This window comes from Rhea pennata, chromosome 2 (genome assembly GCF_028389875.1).
Source record: "Rhea pennata isolate bPtePen1 chromosome 2, bPtePen1.pri, whole genome shotgun sequence".
In the NCBI taxonomy this organism is placed as follows: Eukaryota; Metazoa; Chordata; class Aves; order Rheiformes; family Rheidae; genus Rhea; species Rhea pennata.
The window spans coordinates 126,264,903-126,290,407 of record NC_084664.1 but is presented as its reverse complement, the minus strand read 5'-3'; the positions used below and the strand labels follow the sequence as shown (position 1 = coordinate 126,290,407).

Sequence of the window (25,505 nt, the reverse complement as noted above, 5' to 3'; positions counted from 1 at the left end):
AAACCTGTCATTTTATCCAAGAACATTGAACAGTAAGTTCAATTTAGGACATTTGGAAGTATTATAATATTTCAGATACATTAAAAAAAGTACATAAATTTTTATTAACAGATCCCAAGTTTGGTCTTAAAATTCAGTTTTATTAACCCTTCCATTGTTCTTTGAGAAGTCATTTTAACTAGTTATGAGATTACCCCCAGTACTAAAATTGTGCTTGTGAATAAACTAAGAATACTAAGACACCATTTTATCAATGTTATATCACTTAGGCAGCAAAGGGAAAGTCAAGTATGTCAGATGATCATAATTTCCCTCATGAATGTATTGATTTAATTTTATAAAGAGACTCCTGGAAAGAAATACATTTGGAAACGAGGGAAGAGCAAGAAAGGAATACTGCACTACTGTAGCATAATTCCAGGCTCCAGGAGAAATATCTCATCATACTGTTAGAAGTGGGAGCCTGCAGATCACAAGGCGTACAGAACCGTTGCAGCCATGCTCAGGAGAGAAGGAGGATCTGCTGTCAGTTATTGTTCCCAAGATGACAGAAGACAGACATGAGTTTCAATATAATTAAAGCCTTTCTCACCTTATGAAGGAATTTTAAGCCTTATAGAAATATAGATGAACATGCAGAATTAAAGATTCGAACAAAAGCATAATAGCATTAAAAACACTCTTTGCTTTAAAATGGTTACTGAATATGGATGTCATTACTACTGAAGGGAACAGTACTGGAAGCTCAGCGAGCCTAGCCCCAAAGACTTACCAAAAAAAACATAGGAAGAACTGAAACCCAGCTTGCAGTTCAAGATCCCACAGCAGAGTAAAAAAATTGTGAGGTAGGCAGCAGAGCCTTGTTTCCCATGCTATATCACTCCACGTGTATCAATTACCCCAACTTCTTCTCTCTTGCTTCCTACACAAAATTGCAAGTTACTCCTCACAACTCTAAACAAAACTTTCCACATACAATCAAACAATTCACTCTCATCAGACTGTCACCTCTTTTCCTCATACTCCCCAAATAACAGCATAGGAGAAAAGGAGAGCCACGTACCATGGCTGACTGACCAGCCTGGTCCAAGCTCTTTGGCGTTCCACACCAGAAAACTTCTCCAGTAATTCATTGGTGAAAAGCCTCACTCTTGGTCTTTAATTCACTTGACAAATTGTGAATAGTAAACGATTTTTCAAATCCAAAAAACAGTAGATCAATTGATTCTCAACACTGAATTCTGCTTTGAGAGAGATCAGTACTGCACGTGTTTTGTTTTATTTTTTTAAGTAACATTTTGGACACTTTACCCCAGACAAATAATATTTTATTTTCCACAATACCCACATTATTTTATCTTTACTGTATTAAAAGTTATTCATGGAAATAAATCATTAGTCAACACAGTCGGCTATTTATAAGCCATGCGTTTGAGGTCCTCAATTTTATAAGGAAAAAAAATAAGAGAATAAAAAACAGAAACATTAGTGCAGCTTAACTGAATTCTCTTACAACTTTTTGCAGATGAAGAGTAAGACTAGAGACTTATTCCACAGAGCTCCTAACTCAATTTAGGCATAAGGAGATGACACTCATGTAATTAAGTCATCACTCTTGACTTAAGAAGAATAAAGTGAAAGGCCTGTAATGGCAATAGGCTTCACATACTGCCAACCACTCCGACTGAAGGCAGAATTAATTTTCTAAGATGCTTCTCTACATCACTCATCAAAAACTATCTGAGCACTTCACAAGTATTCAGCTTCAAAATTCCAGCTCAGTAAAAAGAGATTAGAGCCTAAACATCACTTCTTCTGGGCACTCAGTTTAAGACCGCTAGAACTGTATTCTTCAGTTTTTATTACATATAGTCCTTACATTAGCATAACTCCATGGCTTGGCTTTTTTCTTCTTTTGGGAGGAGCAGAGGGAAGGGAAGACAAGTAAGTCTGCAAGATCTCAATTCAAGCACTTAATAGATGAGGAATGCACAACCACAATCTAGAAAAAGCTTTATGTAGCACAGATATCTGTGCTAATACGCAACTAGGAGATGGAAGTACGGCAAAGATATTATTCTGCAGAGGAGCACTTAACTGCTTTTTGAGTGCACACAATCCTCCGTTCCTCTTTGACCAAAAAGACAAAGACTGGTTCTAACTCCTCTGGTAGCACAAGCAAGTATGTTCTGTGTAACAAGGGAGGCAGAGATTTCCTGAAAATATCAACAAAATTAATACCTCATAATGGATCGGTGTAAGGATGCTAATATGGATTGCACTGACAATTCAAATGCTTATTTCCTAAATGGGGCACTTCTCTTTAGAATTACCTCCTTAAGCAAAGAAAACTGTTAAGTCACAGTTGTTTTCTTTTTACTCAAAAACATCTCTGAAAATTCGATCATGTCACAACACCTTTAGCCAGATGGCTTCTCAGGAAAGTTGCAAACTCTAGCCTCATCTCAAAGCTCTCAGTCACTTCAGCTGATTTAAAAATATAAATACATAATTCATCATATTCTAACAATAGCAAATTAAATAATTCAAAATCAATTTGTTAAAAACTAACAAACAGAAAATGTATCATGAGGTATAAATTCTTATATGGGTAAAGACATACAAATAAAATCAGCATGAAAGCTATATTCAGAAACAAATTAATAAATTTGAAGCAATCGTTCTGAACCTGTGAGAATCAACTTCTCTTTACGGAAAGCAGTACAATGCAATACAAAAAAAAAAAAAAAAAAGAAAAAAGAAAAGAAAAAAAGAAAAAAGAAAGAAAGAAAAAGAATTAAAACAGTTATATGTGCTGATTTTGATCCTCCTTAACTGGAACTACTTATACTTGTCTGAATAACTGAACTTTCTACACTGCATTTGCTGCCTGTGTGAAAAAAAAAAACTTTCAATCAATAAAGTCTTTAATTAAAAACTCACAAGTTTTGAAATTTTCCAAAGTTGTTTTCTCTGGACAGCTCAGTTTAATACACAATACCTACTAAACTTTTAAATGGTCCAGTAATCAGAGCCATATAGCAATTTGTCTTTAGTGATGAGGACAGATAATCAAGCGCACAGTTCATTCTGAAATGCTGTTGACCCTGTAAACCTTACACAAAGCTTTGGACAGGATAGCCACAAGGGCCCAGCAGAGTGCTTAAGATCCTCCTAAAACCTTAGCAATAACCACAATGAGACTAAACAGCTCTATAATTCAGTTTCCTTGCTTAATAAAAATAATTGTCTAATGCTTTTAAATCCACAGGGTGGATTTAAATAATCCAGCAGTCTATCTGAAAAATGGATGCATGCCATCATCAGGGTATGGCTTGTAAGACTCCTAAGTACTCCAGGATCACCTTGACCGAGATTGCTGTGCCACCTGTTACAACACGCACGCTGGGCACGTGTGGGGTACTACAACCCAGCGATGGTGCTGACTTGTATTTTTATTATTAGGTCTTCTTTTTATTCTCTAATTTTGCAACGCAGGTTTCAATATAAGAACACTTAACATTCTAGAAACAGAACGAAGTACTAGTACAAAGCCGAACCCCTTTTCTAGCTCCAGCTTCCCATGTTCTGCAGAAGCATAACACTGACAGATTGCCACCAAAGCACACTTGAGGAAGATGGGAACCTTTCTGGTCGCACCTCACGCCTTTTATCCTTACACCAAGGCACATCTTCCCTTAAGGCAATATATATTATTCCACTCCTTACTGATACCAGAGATGCTAAGTAGTAGTAAGACACTACTCATACCAATACAGGGCTCCTGAAGAGAGGAACTAGAGCCAAAAAAAAGTTATTTTGCAGTTAGGTTTCTAGTATCATATGTTGGAACTGATCACTGTAAGACAGTTTTGAAATTGGAATGTACCTTCTTCAAGGTTTAGAAAGTCAAGTTAATTTTTGCATTAGTGAAAGGTACTGTTATGTTTAATAAACAGCAAATATCTGTGAAATGCTCAAGATGAATTTCAGTTTTCATAAACAGTGCATTTTTATTTCAATATTAGAGCATTTTATTTTTTATAAGAAAAAAACAAAGACATCTAGAAGCTAAAATATTTCTTTGCATGCAAAATTTTTAAAGGTCGCAGATGCATCCTACACAAAACTGAAGGGACAACAAGCAGCTAACATAGAAACCTCTATTTTCCACAGGCAAGTGAGATTAGCTGGAGGTTCCGCTATATTTTCATGGAAATCATTCCATATACAATTTATGCAAAATTAAACAAATATGATTTAGGGGGTGAGGGAGCTGAAAAATCTATCACAAATCCCTTAGAAGACTAAGTTAACTTTTCTCCTCTACCAAAATAACACACCACACTTACTTTACTTTTTTTTTTTTTTTTTCCTGGACATTTTGTATTGTAAACTCATTTGATGGACCACTTTGATATTCCTCCCTACCCCAAACAGCTATCTTAAATTTCTGTAGAACCTTCTTTAGAACTTGAATAAGAATTATGATTTGTATAACTGGCAGCATTTTTGTTATTTCGAACATGCAAAGGGGTGAAATGTAACAAACACTGTTTCAAAAAACACTGAACTGAAACCACCCATGTTGCACCTCAGATGAGACTAAAAATAAGTTAGAAAGCTGAATATCAGAACCCCTTCTTAACACTTTTGCTTGCTCTTCAGCTATGGAAAACACCTGTGCTGGAGGGGTTTTGTATAAATTGAGACAGAAATAATTTTCAGAACACCGTATTCGTCTTTTTTTTCAGGCTATGCTATATATTTGAAAACAGTTTATTCAGTTTCACTTTCAATGGATTTCATTTCCTGCCTTTTCTTGCACTAGCAAAAGTACAACCAACCTACAAATTTTTGAAGTTTACATAAACATTCTTCAAGCCCTAAAAAGAGGGCCTGTTCAACAACATAATTTAGTTTCTCTTGTTTTTTAACTTTAATGCTGTAAACAAGTCTTTTTCATCAGGGACTGCAAACTACTCAAAAAATTTGACACCAAGAGTCAAAAAAAAAAAGAAATTCCTGGAGAAACTCACCTCCAGCTTATAATAAGGCATAAGAGCTTCATTTGAAATAAGAAGAGCAAACTTTTTGAAGTCACAAGTAGCCTAAATCTTGGCAGGTCCTGAGAGAAAAGGAGTGACTGAATCTCTGAATACATAAATGTACACAACTGCAAGTGCATGCTAAGAAATAGAAAATAAAAGCCCATGGATCTAACTGCCCCCCAGTAGCAATTCACCACAGTGAAGGGCTGAAACCTCACCACCAGATTAATCTAGAAGAAAGGTAACCAGCTTGGACTCCACTTCTCAGTGAACACAAACAGGGAACCAGAAGAGGACCCAGGCCTCGCCGCCTCCCTCGACAAGCGGCACACACACGCACGCACGCACGCGCACACACAGTTTCTATTTTGGCATGCGTCTGCAGAGCACATCTACAAACTCCACCAGTTTGAACAAAGTGCTTAGAAGTAACTAGCCCTTCCGAGACATTTGTCAACACAAACTGCTAGATACTTGGAAATCCTTCAGAGAGCAACTTTGTATCACACACACCAAATCAGCATGTTCAGGCCACTGCGCTCACTTTATCCGATGAGGTCTCAAGGAGCCAGCAGACTCGGCGAGCTCACGAACACAGAAACAGCCTGCATGTGTAGCAGGCTTTGACATGCACAGATTTAGTGCATACATGTGCAGAAGACTCCTTAAATTCCTAACCACTTTCTTTAATAGAAACCTTAAAAATACAGACAAGGTGCATACATTGAGGAAATGAGTCATGTACTATTTCAGTATCAGTGGAAGACTTTTTTTTTTTTTTTAGACTCAGGTGTGGTAGATTATTTGCAGTTAAAGGGACATAGGTGGTGTGATATTTATGTGATCTGATGGAGTTAGATATACTAATAATCCCCTGCCATATCTGATATTAATACACTCAAATTTCCTTGAACATTCAGGGGAGGGGGGAGAGGGAAGGAGGTGAGTGAGGAAATCCAGTCTTCTGGAAAAAAAAGAAGGGTTTTTTTATCCAGGGTTGAGATTCTTAACAGGAAAGCTACCAAAAAGTACCCAACACTAAAAGCATCATCTTACCAAGGCAAATGAATGAATATTTAGAAAAAAAAATGTTTTCTGTCAAGTATTATACAGATTTGTATCCTAAGCTTTCCACATAGTCGAGAACTGGGATACATCTAAATGGTAACCACGACAGAGGTGATATAGCAATAAGTTTATATGCCTATTATATATGGTGATACAAAAGGCTAATTTACTATCTATAAAGACAATTAAATCTTTGAAAAAATTATAATTGTCTTCAGTATCTAGATTATATGCCTTCTAAATCTATAAAATCCTCCTCAGGTATGCCATCAATTACTTAAAAAAAAAATTGCATCCCTTTCTGGACTTCTGCAGAATACCAACAGGCTGCAACTTAACTCACATGTCACCTTGATGTCTTAGGCTTCGTACGACACATAGAATGACAGATTCTGGATTTGTGTGACTTTTAATGAAGACTTTCCATTAGGTCCTTTATTGTGCTGGTAAGAGAATGCTCTGTTGATGAAACCATATTCATTAATCCATACAAAGAACTTGCTAAAACAGCACAAAAAGAAAAAATAGTCAGATATTAATAAGTAAGGATCTTTCATTCCTCCTTGCCTTCCCAAAAAGTGCAGATCTTCAAACTGATAGTAAGCCCTTGTCAAGAGACTGCTTTCAAAATGCCATAAATCCTTATCAAAATACTATCAAGACAATATACTTTGCTATAATAAAATATCCAAGATAAAAATCTATTTTAGGAAGCATAAAACACCTGAAAACATAATAAGTACCCACCATTTTTATGAGGCAACATCTTTCAATGTTTGTAATTTAAAGATGTTAAAATAAAACTTGCACTTGCTATTTTTCCATTTTATAAAAAATGGTTAATGTAATTGTTACAAAATTGCTGAGAATTTGAACCAGAAGTCTTAAGAGCTATTGCAAATTCAGTCTTTAAATAAAAACTGAAGAGAAAGGAGCTGAATAAGAACAGTGAGAGAGCATTCTCTTAACTTTAGTGCTCTCCACTAATATAAATAAAAGCTTAGAAACAAAAGACTTGTGTATTCCAATAGCTTTAATTACGATGTTTCATCTATTGTACTAGTAGGAAAGCAACAAGACACAAAGATCATTTTTATTTGTCCTGATGCATGAAGCATTTTATTAATCAAATGATTTAAATCAACAGCATCAGAAAATTATAATGAATGATTTACACTTACAAGACAGCTAATTTTTTTAAGGAAAAAACTTAGCCAGCTTATATGAATCTGGAAAATGTGAGATAAAAATAACAATATTCAAATTGTAATTGGATTTGTTTACATTTGTCAGTACAGGTAAAGTTTCCGGAATGTTAGTCCCTAGGTTTTCAATACCCACCCATGACTATATTCCAGGCAATACTGAGGCAGCCAGCATTACCCATAACATCATAATATTTTTACTTCGTTTTTTAAAAGGGGGGGGAAAAAAAGCAAACATAATAGCCTAGTGGTTCATTTCAGAGGGGAAAAAAAGTGTTATTTTTCACTTAATCTGCATACTCTGAAATAAATTTGGCAAAAGAATCACAATACTGAAAGTATTATATTTTGCAGGTCTCATCCTTCAGAAAGGAGCTTTATCACCAACTTCCTCAGCCTCCGTTCTTTCTGCTGCTCAGTTTCTTATAGCCACACTCTCCTTGCCAACATGTGAGGTTCCACAAGTTCTTAAGTAGCTGACACATTTCCAAAAACAAATCACCTAGATGACTGGACAAAGCCGATGAAGCAGATACAGTTCATCCATACCAGCTTCATCCGAATGCGTGGGAAGAGCTAACACTGGTGCCAACACATTTATGTAATGTGGTCCCTGCAGATGTTCAAATGCTTGAGTTGTCAGCTGGTTTTGGAGATACAAATCACAAAGCTGACTGACAATTTAAAGTAGAAGCCTCCAGGTGGTGTTATGCGGATTTTAACTTGGTGAGACATCTTGAGAAACATGCTGGGATATCTACCTCATAAAACAGAGCATTTTGAAAACCTCAATGACACATTCTACCATGGGCTAATTGGAATTAATTTGCACCCCAAAGCTTCAAGAGTTGCTCTTACAAATACTTAAAACTCCTTAATTTTCTTCAAGACAACACACCCTTGCCATAAACTGATTTAATAGATGACTGCAGGACAATTTAACATAGTAATGTTAAAAATTCTCAATTCCAAGCCTTGTCCATCCAGATGTAACACCTTTTTAAACGCATATATTTCTTGAAGTGCATGTGTATGCGTGCATGAGATAGAGGGAGATAATGGTTAGCCAAAGCTAAAAACTAGTTGATCAAAAATTCACTGGTTTGTCCCTTTACTACTATTAATAGAAACCAGAAGAGGGCTGCACTTTGGACCACCTTTTGAACCCTCACAAGGAATCAGAAGACAAAACCAAAATATGCATAGTTTTAAATACCACTATACAGGGATTCTTGTCTCAAATAGTTCAAAATTCTACACCAGAAAAAGAAACTTTTTTTTTTTTTAAATATTACAAGCACTGCTATACATTTTATCCATCTTTACAATTAGTTTTACATATTCAAACAACCTTTTTCTTCCTCACATTGCTCAGGAAGTACTTCACCTATGCATATTTGTCATCAAATGGCACAGATCACAGTTCTCCTAAACACTGTGTATTTACTTGATAGTCTTCTTACTTGATTGTCTTCTATAGCCTTATGCTGGAGACTGCGCATAGTTTATTCTAGCAGTGTGAGAGCATAGGCTGACCTATTCTTTTTCCTTAAGCACACTTCCCTCTCCCCCAAGAAGTTCTGGATAGAGAAAGAATGAAGGAGGAAAACATCTCCAAAACAGCTAAGTGAAGGGATTCACTTATCTGAGAAAGGACAAAAGAAGGTAGAGGAGTGGAAAGTGTCAACAGCACCTCTCAATCAGATTGTCCAGGATGTGAGAGGTCTCCATAGATAGGGCAGAGACCACAGAGCCTCTTCTCTCATCTACAGTCACCATAGGGGTTTCTCATCCCTTGAGCACAGATTTAATAGTATTTTGATTCCCAACTATATCATAACATTATTTTTTGTAACAGTACTGAGACTCAAAATCCCAGTGATCATTGCACATTTCAGCCAAATAACTATAATTAGCTAGCATGTACAAAATCTAGTTCAGAACTGTGAATTGAAATAAAATATTTAGGTGAGGTAAAATGAATATATTTAGATCTGCATGTTGCAAAACCAAGGAACATATTCACATCACTAAATACTCATTATAATTACACAAACTTCATCCATCTTCAGCACTGCAAAGCACTTATCTTTGCTAAACCGAAACTTTATTAGTAAAAATTCATTGATGAATTTACAATGTATCTTCTGAACCAGAAAAAGCAAGACTATGGACTAGTAAAACAACAGAAGTCTGTAGAACACCTGGGATTGATTTTTTTTAAAAAAAAGGGGGGGGGAGAAAAGGGGAGTGGAGAGGTGAGAAAATTGACACAGACACATTAAGAAGGCAACCAAGAAGTAAGCTGAATGCTGGAAACCATAACTAGCTAATTATTGCCTTTTCCACCCACCTCCATTGCAGGCATCTCTGCATTGCATATATGCTGTTACAGTCTCTGCAACCCATCCTTTTATTCATTTCCAGCAGAGAAGTAATAGCACGACATATAGCCAGCAAAGAACACCACTTCACAAGGAGCAACCACCACTAGACGACAACACACAAGGAATAGGTGTCTGTGGAAGCCTTCAAAGTCCGCAGCTTCTTCCTACTGACCAGAGCTGCTTCTTTCTTTCCCTGCACCAATAAAATCCATGTAATTCATAAATAGCAGACAGAGTTCTACTTAAAACTTTATTCTAAACTATGGTAATAAATATTCCACATTTTTTCAACATTTCCCTTAATTATCAAAAGGGGGGGGGCAAAAGGAAGCACTGAGTCTCATAAAGACAGCTGAGTCTGCCGCAAAGGATTTGAAAGGCTGTATTTTTTTGTACCTGGGCCATCACGTGAGGAATGTGAAGAAAGCAACCAAACCAGGCCAAAGCGTGCATTCAACAAAAATGTATTGCTTTCAAAATGACCTCATAAAATGACGTGAAGTAATATTCTTCCATCAAGCACGTCACACAAATTATGTGGCCTTCACCTTCTCCCAAGTGGGACAAACCCCAGGAAGCACTAAGAACACAGCTTTTGGATGCAGTCATCATCAATTCCAGCTCTCACAAATGTGAGAAAGATCACATCAAGCAAAACCCTTTCATTGTGTCTTTTGCAGCAAATATGAAGAGCCTCTGAAAAAAAGGATGTCCACGAACACCACTTTTCCCCTCATGTTGTACTTCAGCTGCAAAACAATCATTCGTTACTGATCAATTTTCTTTTCACAAGTGTCAGCAATGTACAAAATAGAAGTCAATACATTTATTGCTGTAGCTTCTGCTCTTATCATGACCCACCAAATGCAGCAGCAGCAGCAATATGGCCTAGCTTACAGCCTATAGGTTGACAGTTGCCGTATCTGGCTGTGCAGGAATGCTCTCGTGGTGCTGCGCAGGGCAGACCTGCCTGTCACATTCTAGCTGTGCCGGGGCACAGGGTTGGGTTCCACACAGTGCCTTAACGAACCCACCCACAAATACCTCCACGGGACTGGATGCACTTCAGGCAAGGATTTAAAATAATTCTGCCAATCAACATAATCAGCATACTGTGTGCTCTACTAAATTCAGCAGAAACGGATGGCTGAACAACTGTGCACACATGTACTCAGTCAATCCAAATTTGTTTGACTTGGCAACTCAGTAACATACAGAACAGCTATTATGGTATGACTGTCCTTGGCCTAAGACACTCTTCAGGGCAAGCTCTATAAGGTTCAAAGTAGATATACAACAGCTAGGAATCGTGGGGGCGGGGGGGGGGGGGACACACTAAAGAGAACATTCATCTGACATCATCCTGAAGTGCTAACTTACAATGGCACTAAACTAATGTGTCTTTATCTATTGTTTATTCTCAGCAAGTGCTTCCAAAACCTTACTATAAAGGATAAAGGTTAGCAATCTATTAAGTTTATACTTTTTGCTTAGAAAGATCAAATAAAAACAAAAAAAAAAAAAAAAAAAGAACTTCCAGAAATCAATATATTTAGAATACGATTTTGTCCTGTGACTATCCAGACAAGACAACATAGTAGCAAATAGTGCATGGAATGGTACATTGTTTTTTCCTCATGTTTGAATTTATACAGCATCCACCAGCACATCATTCAACTACCACTTTTAATTTATAAATAGATAGATAGATAGATACACACACATATATAGATATATGCACACACACTAGCAAGTCTTTTAATATTCTATGCACTTCTCCAAAGACAAAAGACAAGAATGACCTTCACATTCTGACACACTTAATTTATAAACTGTAACAAGGATAGCTACTTTTTACTAAATGGTGTTGAAGGGAAAGATTTCAGTTTCACATGAAAATACTTCCCATTTTTAATTATTTCTAGTCACAGAGATGAGAAAAAAAAGGTTCATATTTTGCCAAATCTATTAATAATAATTTCAAGACTGAATGTTTAACTACAAGGGGGGAAGAGTAAGAAGAAATAGAGTATAATAAGTCTGAAGACTATATATCAAGCATTTATTCATAAGCTAATATAGCCTACCTTTTAGAATATTTTATCAAGTCAAATCTATCCAAAAACATACAGAAGCATGGACTCATCTAAATAATAGAGATGAAGTTACACTGTCTGAAGAAGTTATGCAAATATAAACATATACTAAACAAGGCGTGTACAACACATGCAGCCTCCAAAGCACCAAATAGCACAATACACTGTATAAATTAATTTGAATAACAACAGAGAACTGTTCAACCCACTCTTGTTTGGGGAGAAAGTGAAACGATTCCACACAATTGTCAGCTGTTCTGGACATTCCTTCAGCTGCAGTGGAAACAATTTGAGTCAGTGTTGCTGCTCATGCTGTCTCCGACTGCATGTTCCTGCTCCTTCCCCTTGCACCAGCACTCCGCTGATCCTGCCCAGAGCCAGTTTACAGAGCTACATCAGCAGAAAAATCACTGCTACAAAAAGGAAAGAGTATTCTGCTGACTTTCTGTAGGGTCAGAGGAGTGCTAATGCAAGCACAAGAGAATGAATAAAAATATGTGGCTAGAAGCAATACTGTGAAAGTCTACTTAAATCTAACGAAAAGTCTTGGAACTATGACTGCAGACACTACATACAACCCTACTCTGCAAAAGAATAATTTCTGTTTAAAATAATAATAGCAATAAAAACTATGGCTCCAGTCAACACAATAATCTTCAACCAGGATTCTCCAAGCATAAGCACAGCATCATACAGTGTCAAACAAGACAGAAATAAAGAAATTGTTCTTGTGTTTTTTGATGCTATTTTAAATTCAAAAAATGTTGTATTTAACACCTTTAATAATGTTATTCTGAGAAGTGGCAGAAATAAAATTTTCTGTAATATTTGCACCCACACTAGAAACTTACATTATGTGACAGATTCTTTAATCAATCTTTGTTTCCTCCCCTCCCCAAACCAGACCCCCTGCCACATTCAGTACAAAAAAAAAATTCACCTCCTGGCTCCCAAATTGATTTCAATATAACTAGAGCTTTTAAGATATGGTCTCTTTCTTATCCCTTGGTATAAATACAGTAATGTCCAAAGAAAGAAAAAGAGTCTTTAGTTTCATTAATCATAATACTCTTTTCTACTTACTCAACCAATCACGAATAATAACTTTTTGTCTAATCACCTCAAATCATCTTTCCCCAAAAGCTCATGAAAATGGATTAGCCTTGCAGCACACAGCAGATTATTTCACTTAAATTCTACTGTGTCAAGAGGTGGTACAGGAAGGTTTTTAATTAAGGGCCTCCTATTAAATCACAAAAGATTCCTTCCTGCCTCAAATCAGCAATTTGGGCTGCAGGACACTGGCAAAAATAATGTCACAACATCACGTGAAGGAACAAAAAACATTAAGGTAACCGCAGCTTCAACCATTCACGTTCTTGGGGAGCTGAAGCCTTTCTTCCTGAAAGCACCTACAGCTCAATACAGATTGCCAATGACAAGCTCAACACATTCCTTGCAAGCAAAACTTAAGGAATTTAGTACTGGCAGTTTGCAGGTACTAATTGATTTCATTTATGCTACATCACAAAATTATCATAATAATCTAAAGCGAAAGAAATACAAATAAGCATGGTGCTCACATTCAGGAGAAAACCAGTATCCTTCTTAAGAGAAAGAAGAAAAACCTTGGGGAAGATGAGATTCTCTGAAAGTAATCTGGACATTATCAGATCCTCAAGCTAAAAAGCCTAAGTTCTTACTTACTTATTTCAGCTCAGATAACAGATAAAATTCTACCATTTCCTCTGTCAGCTTGTGGGCTAAACATTGTACATTTTATCTGGACTAAGACGTAGTCAGAATGCTCTTTGTTCAAATGAAAACAAGCTAGGAAAGGCTGACTAAATACACGTCTAAGCCCTTATATTATCTAAGATCAGGGGAAAGTGCAGAGATTTCTATTGTCACCATCGCTAAAGGAACTTTATCTCAGGCTTTACAACAGAAGAAGTAACAGAACAAAACTCCATAAAGTTATTCTCTAGATCTCTTTTGATAAGCAATTTTATACATTTATTTCCATCCACTATTTAGCAGCTTCACACCACGTTTGCAACTGCTAAAGAATCTGTACGGATTTTTATTCATCCAATACTAAAAAGAGATAAATTATTAAAATGATTGAAATCGAAAGTTTAAAAATCTACAGATAATCATGGAAATCAAGTATGCCAGACTTTCTGAAAACTGACTTTTTACAGGCTTCCTACCATTACAGAAGAGAGGCTAAAACAGCTAGTGGCAAGACCCACACTGCACCTCACACACGCTTCAAGAGATTGCTGTGCTCATACACACACATACGCACAAAGGAAGTGGTAAGTTGTGCATGACTAAACATGAAACCGTCTCCTCCAACTGCAGTATCAACACGTGGAGTATATTAGCTAAAAAGTAAGAAATAACAAAGAACAGTATCATTGCTGCAATAACAGCTGAAGTCCCTGAACATTAAACCCACTGCTGGACTATACTACGAAAACCAAAAAGTTTTGTAATAGCATAACTTTTTCTGATCTAGACACATAACTCAACCCCTCTAGAAATCACTTGCTTATCAGCATCCCAGCACTTTACCTCAATTTCTGTTCTAATCTATAGACCAAAAAGAACCATATCAGATGAAGACTGCATACAAATATGCTAAAATTTCCTTGTGCCGAGGCCGATTCACCTACTGACCTCCCAGGCTACCCATTATACTCTTTTTTCTCATAGTCTTGAAATAAGTTCTTGTATCTTTTCCTGCGTTTCTTCTCGCCTTGGGAGAGAACTGACCCCTTGCCCTAAAGTGGGAGATAAGCTGTCTTTTACATGTAATAAATATATGATTTTAATAGTCCAAGTAGCTTCCAGCTACATCTGCTGCAGAGAAAATCTCACCAGTGGAGGGAACAGCCTCTGTCTCTCCACAAATCATCTTGCACCAAAGAGAAGGAGAAATAGTAACATCTTCTGCTAATACACAGCTATCCTCATTATTCTCTTTCCACTATCTGTTCTTTTGGTGTTCAGGCAGGCAGAGAAGGAGGGCCTGCTGCAAATTTTGGCTCCTTTACACTTTCAGCTAAAAGCTGAAAAAAGGATTTGGTTTCTATCTTGTGATAAAAAGCAGACTCTGGAATCTATTTAATTATAACTATCATGAGAGCATAGTGAGAAAAAGACTAAATCAGATTGTCATACCACAGGTGTACAAAGTGGGAGGAAGACAGGAGTTAAGACTGTTGCTGCAAGAGTAAAAAATTCTTGGGGTATGGAAGGAGAAGGCAGGGGAGGGAAGGTAACAGCCACAGAAGTTATTTCAACCCTTAAAGAAATCAAAATATTTGGTTACAAGTTTTCTACACTACACCTACAACATAAACATATAAATAAATGATTCTTCAACTATCCCTTAAATTCAGCTTTTTCAGAATTGTATTTGTATAATAAAACATTTTGTCTTTGGCAGGCTGCCTTGGTGGATTACACTGGATGCTTATTTACACTGCAGTTCCTTGTTAATGATATAAACAGAAGAAACTGAGGAAAAGTTCACATCTAGTGAAACACAGATTCTTCCCAATTACTACAAGGATTTTTTGTGCAGAAGACCAAACTGAAATTTGAGAGGTCTAAATTCAACTCCTGGTCCCAGCCATATGCTTCTTGTAAGACCCTATATGCATGTGTACATGCACATGCACACACAAAGCATTTGTAGTTTGCTTGTACAAAAGAATTTTCTCAGCAGTGGAAGTAGTTAAAATAGGATTGAACACTTTATTTCACTTTAAATGCATACAGACAGCTATTTGCAAATGCACTATTAGTATGATTCCTGAGATTAAGGATAAACTCTTCAAGTTTTTTTAGTGCATCTGTCCTCAGTTTTACAAGGAAAGGATATTCTAACAGAATACATTACATCCCTGTAATACGGTATATCAAGAGTGCTGTACTACTCCTGTAATGAGTGTATCTCAAATCATGAGATACGTTTCTTTATATCTAAGACACTCAACTACTGGAATCTAGCTTTGTATAAATTCACCTGCAGAAAGTATTGACATGTGTTAGCAACAATTTATATGGTAGAGAACAACCAAGTTACTTTGGTTGCCTACTTATAAAAAGACTGTTTCTAATTTGAGCTGCTAAATTATTCATAATTTGCATGCAGATTTGGTGAATTTTTAAGAAAGGTGTATACAACAGATTTTTGTCCTATCTAGAAGGTGTTTCTTATGTGAGAGTCTAACAGGACATAGAAATACAGCCACGAACTGGAGATTCTCCATCCTAGACAGTGACTGAGCACAGAGAGAAGCCTATGGTGTGTGTGTGTGGGGGGGGGGGAGCAATAGACAACTGTTCTAACAAAGTAACATCATAACTATTACCAGGATTTTTTTTTCCATGGGCTTTGCAGAAAAGAATTCTAATAAAGGAAATAAGGGTTCTATTGCAGATGTCCCCAACAAATAGCATTCACATGCTAAAATAGCAGAATGACACAGATGTCTGAAACATACATGATCTTTTACAAAAGTTCTAATTTATCTCATAATTGGGCATATTACCATATTGACTCAGAATTTACTCAACTTGTATACTTACTGCTTCTTTTCCTCAAGTATCTAAAAAAAAAATCAATACCCTAAAAAAGGGTTTTAAAGAAGAAAAGTTGCTGAAACAGACCTCCCATACAAAGCACTCAATTCTAACAAACTGTACATGCATATACACACATAAAAGAGCAGGCAAGTAGGCACATCAGAGATAAAGGAGATGAAACTACCTGTTATCTACCTATCTTATACTTAAGTGACTACATTATTAGATCATTATTTGTCTTGGAATAATATTCATATACTGACTGATTTCTTGCAGAACTGCTTTCTGGTTAAAATTCAGTATTTCGTAAGTCAAGGGAGCACAATTAAAATCATTCTTTTCAAATCAATTTCTTTTTAAAGATATCCTCAAAAATTTGAGGTTCATAAAAACCACAAAATATACCAATATACAATCTGAACAAAGTAGTAGCAAAGAACTGACTTCCAGTGACTTAAGATAAACTGTAATTCATGAGGACTTTAAACTCTTATTCTAAATATATCTTACATAGGCAATGACTACAACTATAGGCCATGAAATAAACAGCTTCGACCTTTTGCAGAATAAAGTACCAACATTGCTTTACACTACAATTTTTAACAGTATGGAAAAGTTAATTGGTCATAAAATTCAGAAAATGTTTTAAAATGAACTGCCATTTAAAATTGCAATAAAATCCCCAATCAGAACTTGTCTATGTTGTGTCAGAGCCAGTCTCTGCCTTGCATATGAATAGATGCAATCTCAGCAGGCAGACACAATAAATACAAGATGAAGGGAATGGCAAGCATAACAGCAACACAAAGAATTAACTCCAGAGGCTAGGAATCACATCATGAAAATTATTTCATTATTTTAGCTTGTTAATTATTCATGCAGTAGAGATATGGGAAACAGCAGGAGAAAGCTAATAAAAGAGCAACTGAGAAACAATGGTGAGAGGATTAGAAAGGTATAAAAGAAAGGTTATGAAAAAAAACGTGGATATGTAAAGAAAGGCAGTTAAAGTAAGGTTCTGCATTCAGTAGCGCTCCCACCATAAGCATGTCTTCTCTCCCCCCACTGCTCATTACTCCTGGTCTAGCACACTGTTTCCTTATTACTAAGGGACACAATCATTTGTGGTACTACACTATGAATCAGTTGGACTGGCTGAAAAACAAGCTGATCTAAAAACACAACAAAGAGGGCATGAAAGTGCATGAGCAGAAATGAGCAGCTGCAAGGGAAAAAAATAGGTCATGCCAACACTTCCAAAGTAAAGATCAACGCTTACAATAAATCATGTGTTGAGAGTTCAGACCATGAAAACACATGCCGTGTCTTCTAGCATGCAGAGCAAAACATGTTTGAATCATAGCTGGTGTAATGAATAAACATGGACAAGAGGAGTCATATCACTTGGACTGATGCTGGGGGAATGTTTTTCAGGGAAAGAGCAAGCTTCTGACTGAAGAATCCACCAGCACTTAAATCAACTTTTTCCCTCTTCCCTATATTCTTTTAAGTCAAGTTTGGGATTCCACACAGATGATCTGCAGTCTAGTGATCATATATATATAAATATATATAGATATGTGTATGTATGTGTGTATATATATATATATATATATATATATAAAAAAAAACATGCAGAGTCGCAAAGCATGGAGCTACACTGTGTAAAGGCATGAAATGAAGATGCAGTAATGAGGGATCTGAAGGAGGTCATCAAATAGCAGGCAGGACATGGTACTACCTGATACATGGTAATGTCTGGTTTTAGTGCCCGAACTTTTGAGATTTAGACTCAGTCTTTCATTATTTGCTCCACTCTCTCTTCATGCAATTCCATCCTTAGAAGACACCTTTCTTCACCATCATCAAATTCAAATACTTAAGGACAGTTAGGCCAAAACTACACATTTCCTTTTATTGAAAATCTACTACCAGATACTGTTGATACCATTTTTTGAGGCACTAGAGTGTCTGCAAAACCAACAAAAAGGAAGAAGGATAGAAATGAGTCAAAAATGACAGGCTAAGCCCAAGTTTTCTCTTACTCATTTTTGATATGCTCATATGGCATAAAAGCAATATCCCAAACGCGTGATGTAAGACATGTAATCTAAAAATGCTAAGAGCTATGTCTTCAAAACAGTTTTCATTATAAACCCTTACTAATTAAAATAAATTAATAATAAATTGAACACTTAAGTTCATACACAACTTTAGAAACTCTCTATTTTTTTAACTAACTTTAACAATTTAAGTTAAAAACTAGATGAGGCAAAGAATCCTAAATTGTCCTCCAAAAACTCAATTTAATTTTTTAAAAAAAAGTCAGTTTGTTACACCTGGAATACACACCCTAAATGCATGCTCCAAGGAACTACTTAGTATCCAGTTGACTTAGCTGTGATTGTAAATTCAATCTCAGAAGTGTGAGATGTCCTAGTCATTCTAATGATCACCAATTCAAATGCCTTTAAAAACAGCCTATAACACTAGTATTTAAAATTATTTCGTGTTTATCAAAGAAAATTAATTTAAATACAATGTTTAAACTCACACAATGACAGCTTTTAATTTGACTGGGCTTTAACCCATATATACATTAACAGAATTCAAAAGAAATACGCTTTGAAAAATAAACATCACAAATTGCAGGTAATAGATGATAGATTGGAACAGATGTAAACTGCCACAAGAAAGATCTAAATTCAGTATTAAGAAAGAATTTTTTAATGACAAGAACAGTTAAGCACCGTTAACAACGGTTAAATTGTCTAGCGAGGGAGCATAATTTTCATTATTATAGGTTTTTATGTATATGGTTTCAAAAGCCTAATAGTACTGTCCTTTCATTTAAATCAGTTCTGACAATCTTCACTAAGTCTGTTTTATTCAATGAGATGTCAGAAAGCCACCCAGTTTCATGACTGTGTTAGTTTTCTGCTGTTTTAGTGAATTGAATCAGCGAACACCTGACCAGCATCAGAGACAGCATAAAGGAAGTAGCAAGAATATGCGCCTGATGTCAGGACTTTGACCTTCAGATTGATCAGTTATGTCAGCTCAGTGCATCTCATAAGACTGTAACTTAAAAACAGATCAGGCAAACATCTGCTAATAATGCTGTAAGCACAACTCATCCTTCTGGGGCTGCCAGCAGCAGATCTGAATTCTTGGGGTCATTTCCAGCACTACTTTATTTATGCTGTAAAAAAATACATCTCATTTTGAGCCCATTTAATGAAACTTTAACAAAAATATTAAATGAAAATTCAACTTAATAAATCTACAGAATTAAATATATGGGTTGTTAATATCACAGTTATATGCTACATCTAATGTAGCAGGCAAGTCTTAGCCATGTTTTCAATAATAATATATCCTTCTAGACTTATCCTTCCAGCAAGGAAGTATCTAAAATTTTGAAGAAAAACTGCCAAATTCACATGAAATGTAAAATTACCTACTGGCTTCTCAAGTTTGTTGATATACATCTCCAGTTTCACCCATATTGCTCAAAACTATCCCAAGCAGAAGCCTGAAAATGACAATCTGGTAATCAGACCTGTTTGAACAGTAAAGGAACTGGAATTCTCAGAGTCTTCCAGGACAGTTCCAAGGTGAATTTAAGTTCAGGAATCACACAGAATCATTAAACTCACTGATGATGCTTCATAGTCCATCATTTACATCAGTCTGTGACTGCAGACCTGGTAGATATGCATATTCTATTATCTGCAATAGACTCCAAAACAAAAATAATAATCTAAAGACTATGAAGACAGAACTGTAGTCAAATCACCTGGTTTATATCGGCAAAGACTTCTTCACTTAAAAATCTTAATTCCTTTTTATTAATGTATAAACTTTTTTCTCAGGCTTACTCAAAGGAAATACTACTTGGTCAACCATACAGACAATTCTCACCTTTTATATGTTATTCAAGAACTCTATTTTTAATCCACTTAAATATATCTGCAATATATTGGTCAGAAAATAAGGAATACATTGAGAAGTTTTAAAGTTTAAAAAAATATTTAAATGTCAGAATCATATTTAATTTGACATGCTTACATATACACTTTATGTGCTACCTGCTCTGGAAACCACATAAAAAAAGCATTAAGTATAGTATGTCATTGTATCTCTTCTGACTATGCCCTTTTCTAGAAGGCCATGAACTCTTCTGACAAGAGAGAGATTTCTCTCATTTGCACAGGACATAACATGCTAAATTAGACTGAACTTTTAAGACAACTTGTAAATATGGAAAATTCATCATCACCAACTACACCACAGACAGAGGTACAAATGCAAAAAGACCTACACCAGTTCTACCTGGAAAGGTGATTTGTCATAAAAACAACGTTTTTGTCAACAATGTATTACATTCATGCTGGGGGGGTGGTGTCAACGTACGCTCATCTTAATTTACTTACTAATAATGGTTTTCCTCTATACTTAAATTGTCATTAACACAATATTTTGTTGATTCTTCCTCCCCAGACATACACATCACTAATGCTCATACACTCATACACAGATACAGAGCTTCTCTGCTATCTAACCAAGGACAAAGCCAAAAAAAAAAAATGAAAACCACCAAAACTGACCATCTTAACATGCTAAAATAATTCTGGATACTGAAACAAACCTCTCAAGCTAGACGTTGTTAGCAATTCTAAGAAGCCAAAACCAAGGTGACTTTCCACCAAAAACATGCTTTTCTCCACAATTCCAAACCTGCCTCAGAACACTTCCACCAGAATACAGATTTATTACAGCTTGCTGGGAAAACACGCGTGCACACTAACACGCATACTAATACACATTCAGAGATTTGGGACAGCATTCACAAAAAAAAAAAAAAAAAAAAAAAAAAAGCCTCTATCATCCTACCACCTGTAATGATCGTGTCTGTAACGTTTCCAACACAAAGAGATGAAACAAGATACAGCACAGTTCGTCCTGTGGCCGGTGCAATGTGGGCAGGGAACAATACCATGCCAATGCAAAACCAGCGATCTTTGTCTCTTTCTAGCCAGGCAGCCAAGTCTGAGTACTTAGAGGGAGAAAACAGCGTAACACCCCAAACAAAACACCGCAGCGCACGCTCGTAATCTCCGCAAAGTCATTAGGGTTTCTGGCAACTCCATAGGAAACTTCGACCCTTCCAAGAAAGCTCAGAGAGGCAGAAAACCACGCGAGCTTGAACGCCCCAGAGGACCCGCAGGAGCCCGGCGCCCCGCGGCGCAGCCCCCCCGCCCCCGCCCCCGAGCTCACCGCGCGGGGAAGCGCCGCCCGGCAGCACCACGCCGGGGGCCCCGCCGCGCCGCCACGACGTGACAGCCGGCGGCGGCCAGGCCGCGGGCTCCCCCACGGCGCCCTACCTGCGAGAGCTGCCGGGGGTTGGGGCAGCCGAAGAGCGCGGAGCTGGAGCTGAAGCTGATGGCCCCCCGGCGGCTGAGGACGTGCTGCGGCACCGGCCGGTCCAGGGGCAGCACCGGCAGCTGGCAGCATACTTCCATCGAAGACGCCTCCTCGCGCCGCCGCCGCCGCCGGGCAGCGGCCTCGCCCGCCGCCGCCGCCGCACCTGCCCGCGCGGGGCTCGCCGCAGCGCGGCGGCGGGAGCCGGCGGCGAAACCCGGCGCCTCCGCGCCGCCCCGGGCCCCGCGCCTTTGTGCGCCGCCGGCGGCCGGCGCGGAAGCGGGACGCGCTCCCTCGGCGCCCGCGGCGGCCCGGAGCCCGCGGCCGCCGCCTCCGCCTCGGCCTCGCTGCCGCCGGTGGGAGCCGCTGTCAGCGCCGCTGCCCCGCGCCGCGCATGGATGCGAGGCCGCGGCGGGCGCCTGGGGGGCCGCTTTGGGTGCGACACACGCCGCGCTCGCCCCTATTGTCCGGCACGAGGAGGAGGAGGAGGCGCCGCCGCACGGCCCCGCTCCGCCGGGGGGAAGGGGCCGGGCCCTGCGGAGACGGGGAGCGCGAGGAGGCGGGAGGCGGGAGGCGGGAGGCGGAGGAGGAGGAGGAGGAGGAGGAGGAGGAGGAGGAGGAGGGAGGAGAAGCGCGGAGGAAGCCTCCGCCCCGCCCGCCCCGGTCGGAACAGCCCTGAGCGCACGGGCCCAGGAGGAGGCACAAGCGCGACGGACTCTGCGTGGGTCGCGCGACTGGCGACACGCAAAGCGTCATCACGTAACCGCCCGCCGCTCCCCCCCCCCCCCCCCCGCCTGCCGCGCGCGGGAGTGCGGCTCGGCGGCGCCCGGCGGCCCCGCGCGCCGCGCCGCGGCGCATGCGCGCTCCGTTTCGCGCCTTCGGGCGGGCGGCGGGGCGGTTTGGGCCGCGCCGCCCTGCGGCTGTCGCGCCGCCAGGGGAGGGGGCAGGGCGGGCGCTGCCCGGCCCGGCCCAGCCTGGCCCGTCACCCGGCGGCGTGAACACGTGCTGGGCCCTGCCCGGTGGCGGCGAGGCCGCAGGCGCCGCGGCCTGGACATGGCGGCGCGGTGCGGGGGCCGGTGGGCGGCGGCGCTGCGGAAGGGCCCGAGCGGCAGCAGCGTTTGGGGCAGCCGGGTTTGTGGTGGCGGTTGTCCTGGCTCCCCTGAGGTAGAAGCGGAGGTTTGTGCTGCCGCTGGCACGGCGGGAACCTGCCGCTTCTCTTCCGGGGCCGGGCAGCACAGCAGCGCCTGGGAAGCCCAACTTCAGGTTGTGCGAAAAATCGATTATGAAAGAACAGTCCCGTTTGAAAATCATTATAATCTATAAAAAGCAATACATGGAGGAGTTCCCATTTGCATTTGAATCCTTGCAATTCGGCTCTCAGGGTGTGGAGGCTTGCTTGCTTTTTTTTCTCCTCCCAACATGAAGAGATGAAATCATGTCATTTTTAGTGTCACTTGGTGAATCACACAGTACCAGAAATTGGACTTTAAGGAAGAACTAGAATAACTCAGGAAGTCGTTGGTCCAATACACTGTAATAGCTATGTACATCACACTAGATGGGACAACTAGAACTATGCTACAATTTAGAGAAAGTTCATTTTCTCTGTCCCTGAAGCTGCTTTTTCTGTCTTTATTTCACTGTCATAAAAAACATCCTAAATATAGCATGATAAGTAAGGGAACACTTATATTCTTCGAGTAATACATGAAGTGTATGTACCCACTTAAAATCAGATTTTGTAAAATGATTCATATGACTTAATTTGGCATAATACATTGTTCTTTTAAGCACTTGCTTACTGGCAAGAAGGTTTAGATTCCACATGATAACTTATTTATAGGTGATGACATGGCTTTAGAAGAGCCCTTCTGGAAAGAATAGTTGGGTTTGAACTAGTTGTAGAAACAAGGAAGTTTTATAGATGTGAACTAATGCTTGCTTTGCCTTGAGCTACAGAATTAACAATTGAGCAACCTGTTTTGTTCTTTTGCAGAGTTATTCTCCTACAGTTCATGGTGGATAGCTACAGGACGTGGACACATGAGGCAGGACAGTGGATCAGCTGTCTCATCTTACAAACTTTTTAAGCTATTTTTCTCCTGTTCGTTCAGATAAAAATGTCACAGGCATTCACAGCATATAAGATTATAATGTAAGCATACAGTAATAATAATTCACAATATGTGGTAAGTATATAGTAATTCACAGTAAAATAATATACTCAGGCTTTCTTAATTAAGGTACATTAGGTTTTACTCTGCATTTTTTGACATTTTATTCATATTTGGTCTGCTTGTATTAACTCCTGGATCCGTTTAAACTAATGACAAAATGCTGTCAGTTTCAGTGGACTCAGGAGTTCCCCTCAATCATTTTTCAAAATTACTTTTGGTTCTTTCCTACTAATAATCTAGCAAAATAGTTTTCTGTATTCAGGTAGCATGCATTTGCACTCTAGTCAGCCTAAAATTCATTTACAATCAATATGTCATGTTTTGTATAAAATTAAAGATCTATTTTTACTTTTGCTGAGTTTACATAGTGTACATTTTGATCTCACAAGGTCAAACTATTAAATAAAGATTACTAATAATGTGTTTACAGTTCCTATCAGCTCTACATATTTTCCATCTGACTGGTTGGAACTGGTCCTCTGAGGTCATACTAGCATTTAGTCTGAACCAGTATATCCTTAAATAACATAATCAGAATTTCTATTTCCCTCCCTTGCTAATAATCAAATTACATTTGATATCTAGTTAATATTATATAAACACCTTTAAGGAATTTAAAATATGTTCTTAGAAATTACTCATAGATTTTCCTGACAGTGACTGATTTCATAAGCATTCTGTTTTTAGAACATATGTTACTATTCTTAATAAATACCAAAGCTTTTAACATTACATGGGCAATAATTTCCTGTACAAAGTTATTAATAAGAATCCTACCCTCAGAGGATAGAAGAAGGCTTACAGTTATGGCCCAAATCACATGTTTTTTTGCCTAAATATGTTAGCTATAAAAGAATACACACTGTTGTGCGCTTTACATTCTGCCTATTGTGCCTACTTACCTTGCCCTATTGCAAGGTAAGAGTTTGTAGCACGGAGGGATTTATCTATTCTCATCATTATACAGGAACACCAAAGAATTCATCCACAATGTTTTGTTTAAATTAAGTCATTTTCCATGTGAACCATGATGCTTCACTTTTAAAAAGAATGATAGGGTACTACAAACTATCATAGTGCATCTGTAAGCCATGTGTGTTGTGGCTTGTTTATCATAGCAGATGTAGTCTTTAGTATGCATATCAGAAACTATTGAAATGTAGGTAACATTAATAAAATTTCCATGATTTCTTTCACATTTATAGATTGTCTTTTACACATCACTGTCATTTTCAGTGCTGCAGTGAAGGAAGCGTTGCTGGTGACTGGTTTTATCACCAATATAAATGGGGCCAGTAATTACAAAAACAGTGAAATGGAAGATCACAGAATCATAGTTTCAGCATTATTATGAAAAGAGGATGAAATTGTGCAACTACTTCAGCAAAACATTGCTGGACTAACTTAACTGAGTGAAGTGTCACTTTTGGGCACAGCCAGCTAACACTGAAAAACTGAACAGTTTGAACAGAAGAGAATGCTTTAGTCAAGTTCC

At 38.5% G+C, this 25,505-nt stretch overlaps 1 protein-coding gene across 2 annotated transcripts in view; it reads right to left on the bottom strand.

The window, feature by feature from the left end:
* PDE7A (phosphodiesterase 7A) overlaps positions 1–21,945 on the bottom strand; it is a 76,141-nt gene extending 54,196 nt beyond the window's left edge. For both annotated transcript variants that reach the window (XM_062568204.1, XM_062568203.1), the window contains exon 1: positions 21,797–21,945. In XM_062568204.1, coding sequence (XP_062424188.1) covers positions 21,797–21,934 — 138 coding nt within the window. In that variant the 5' untranslated portion in view covers positions 21,935–21,945. The remainder of the gene's footprint in view (positions 1–21,796) is intronic.
* Positions 21,946–25,505: the final 3,560 nt, after the last annotated feature.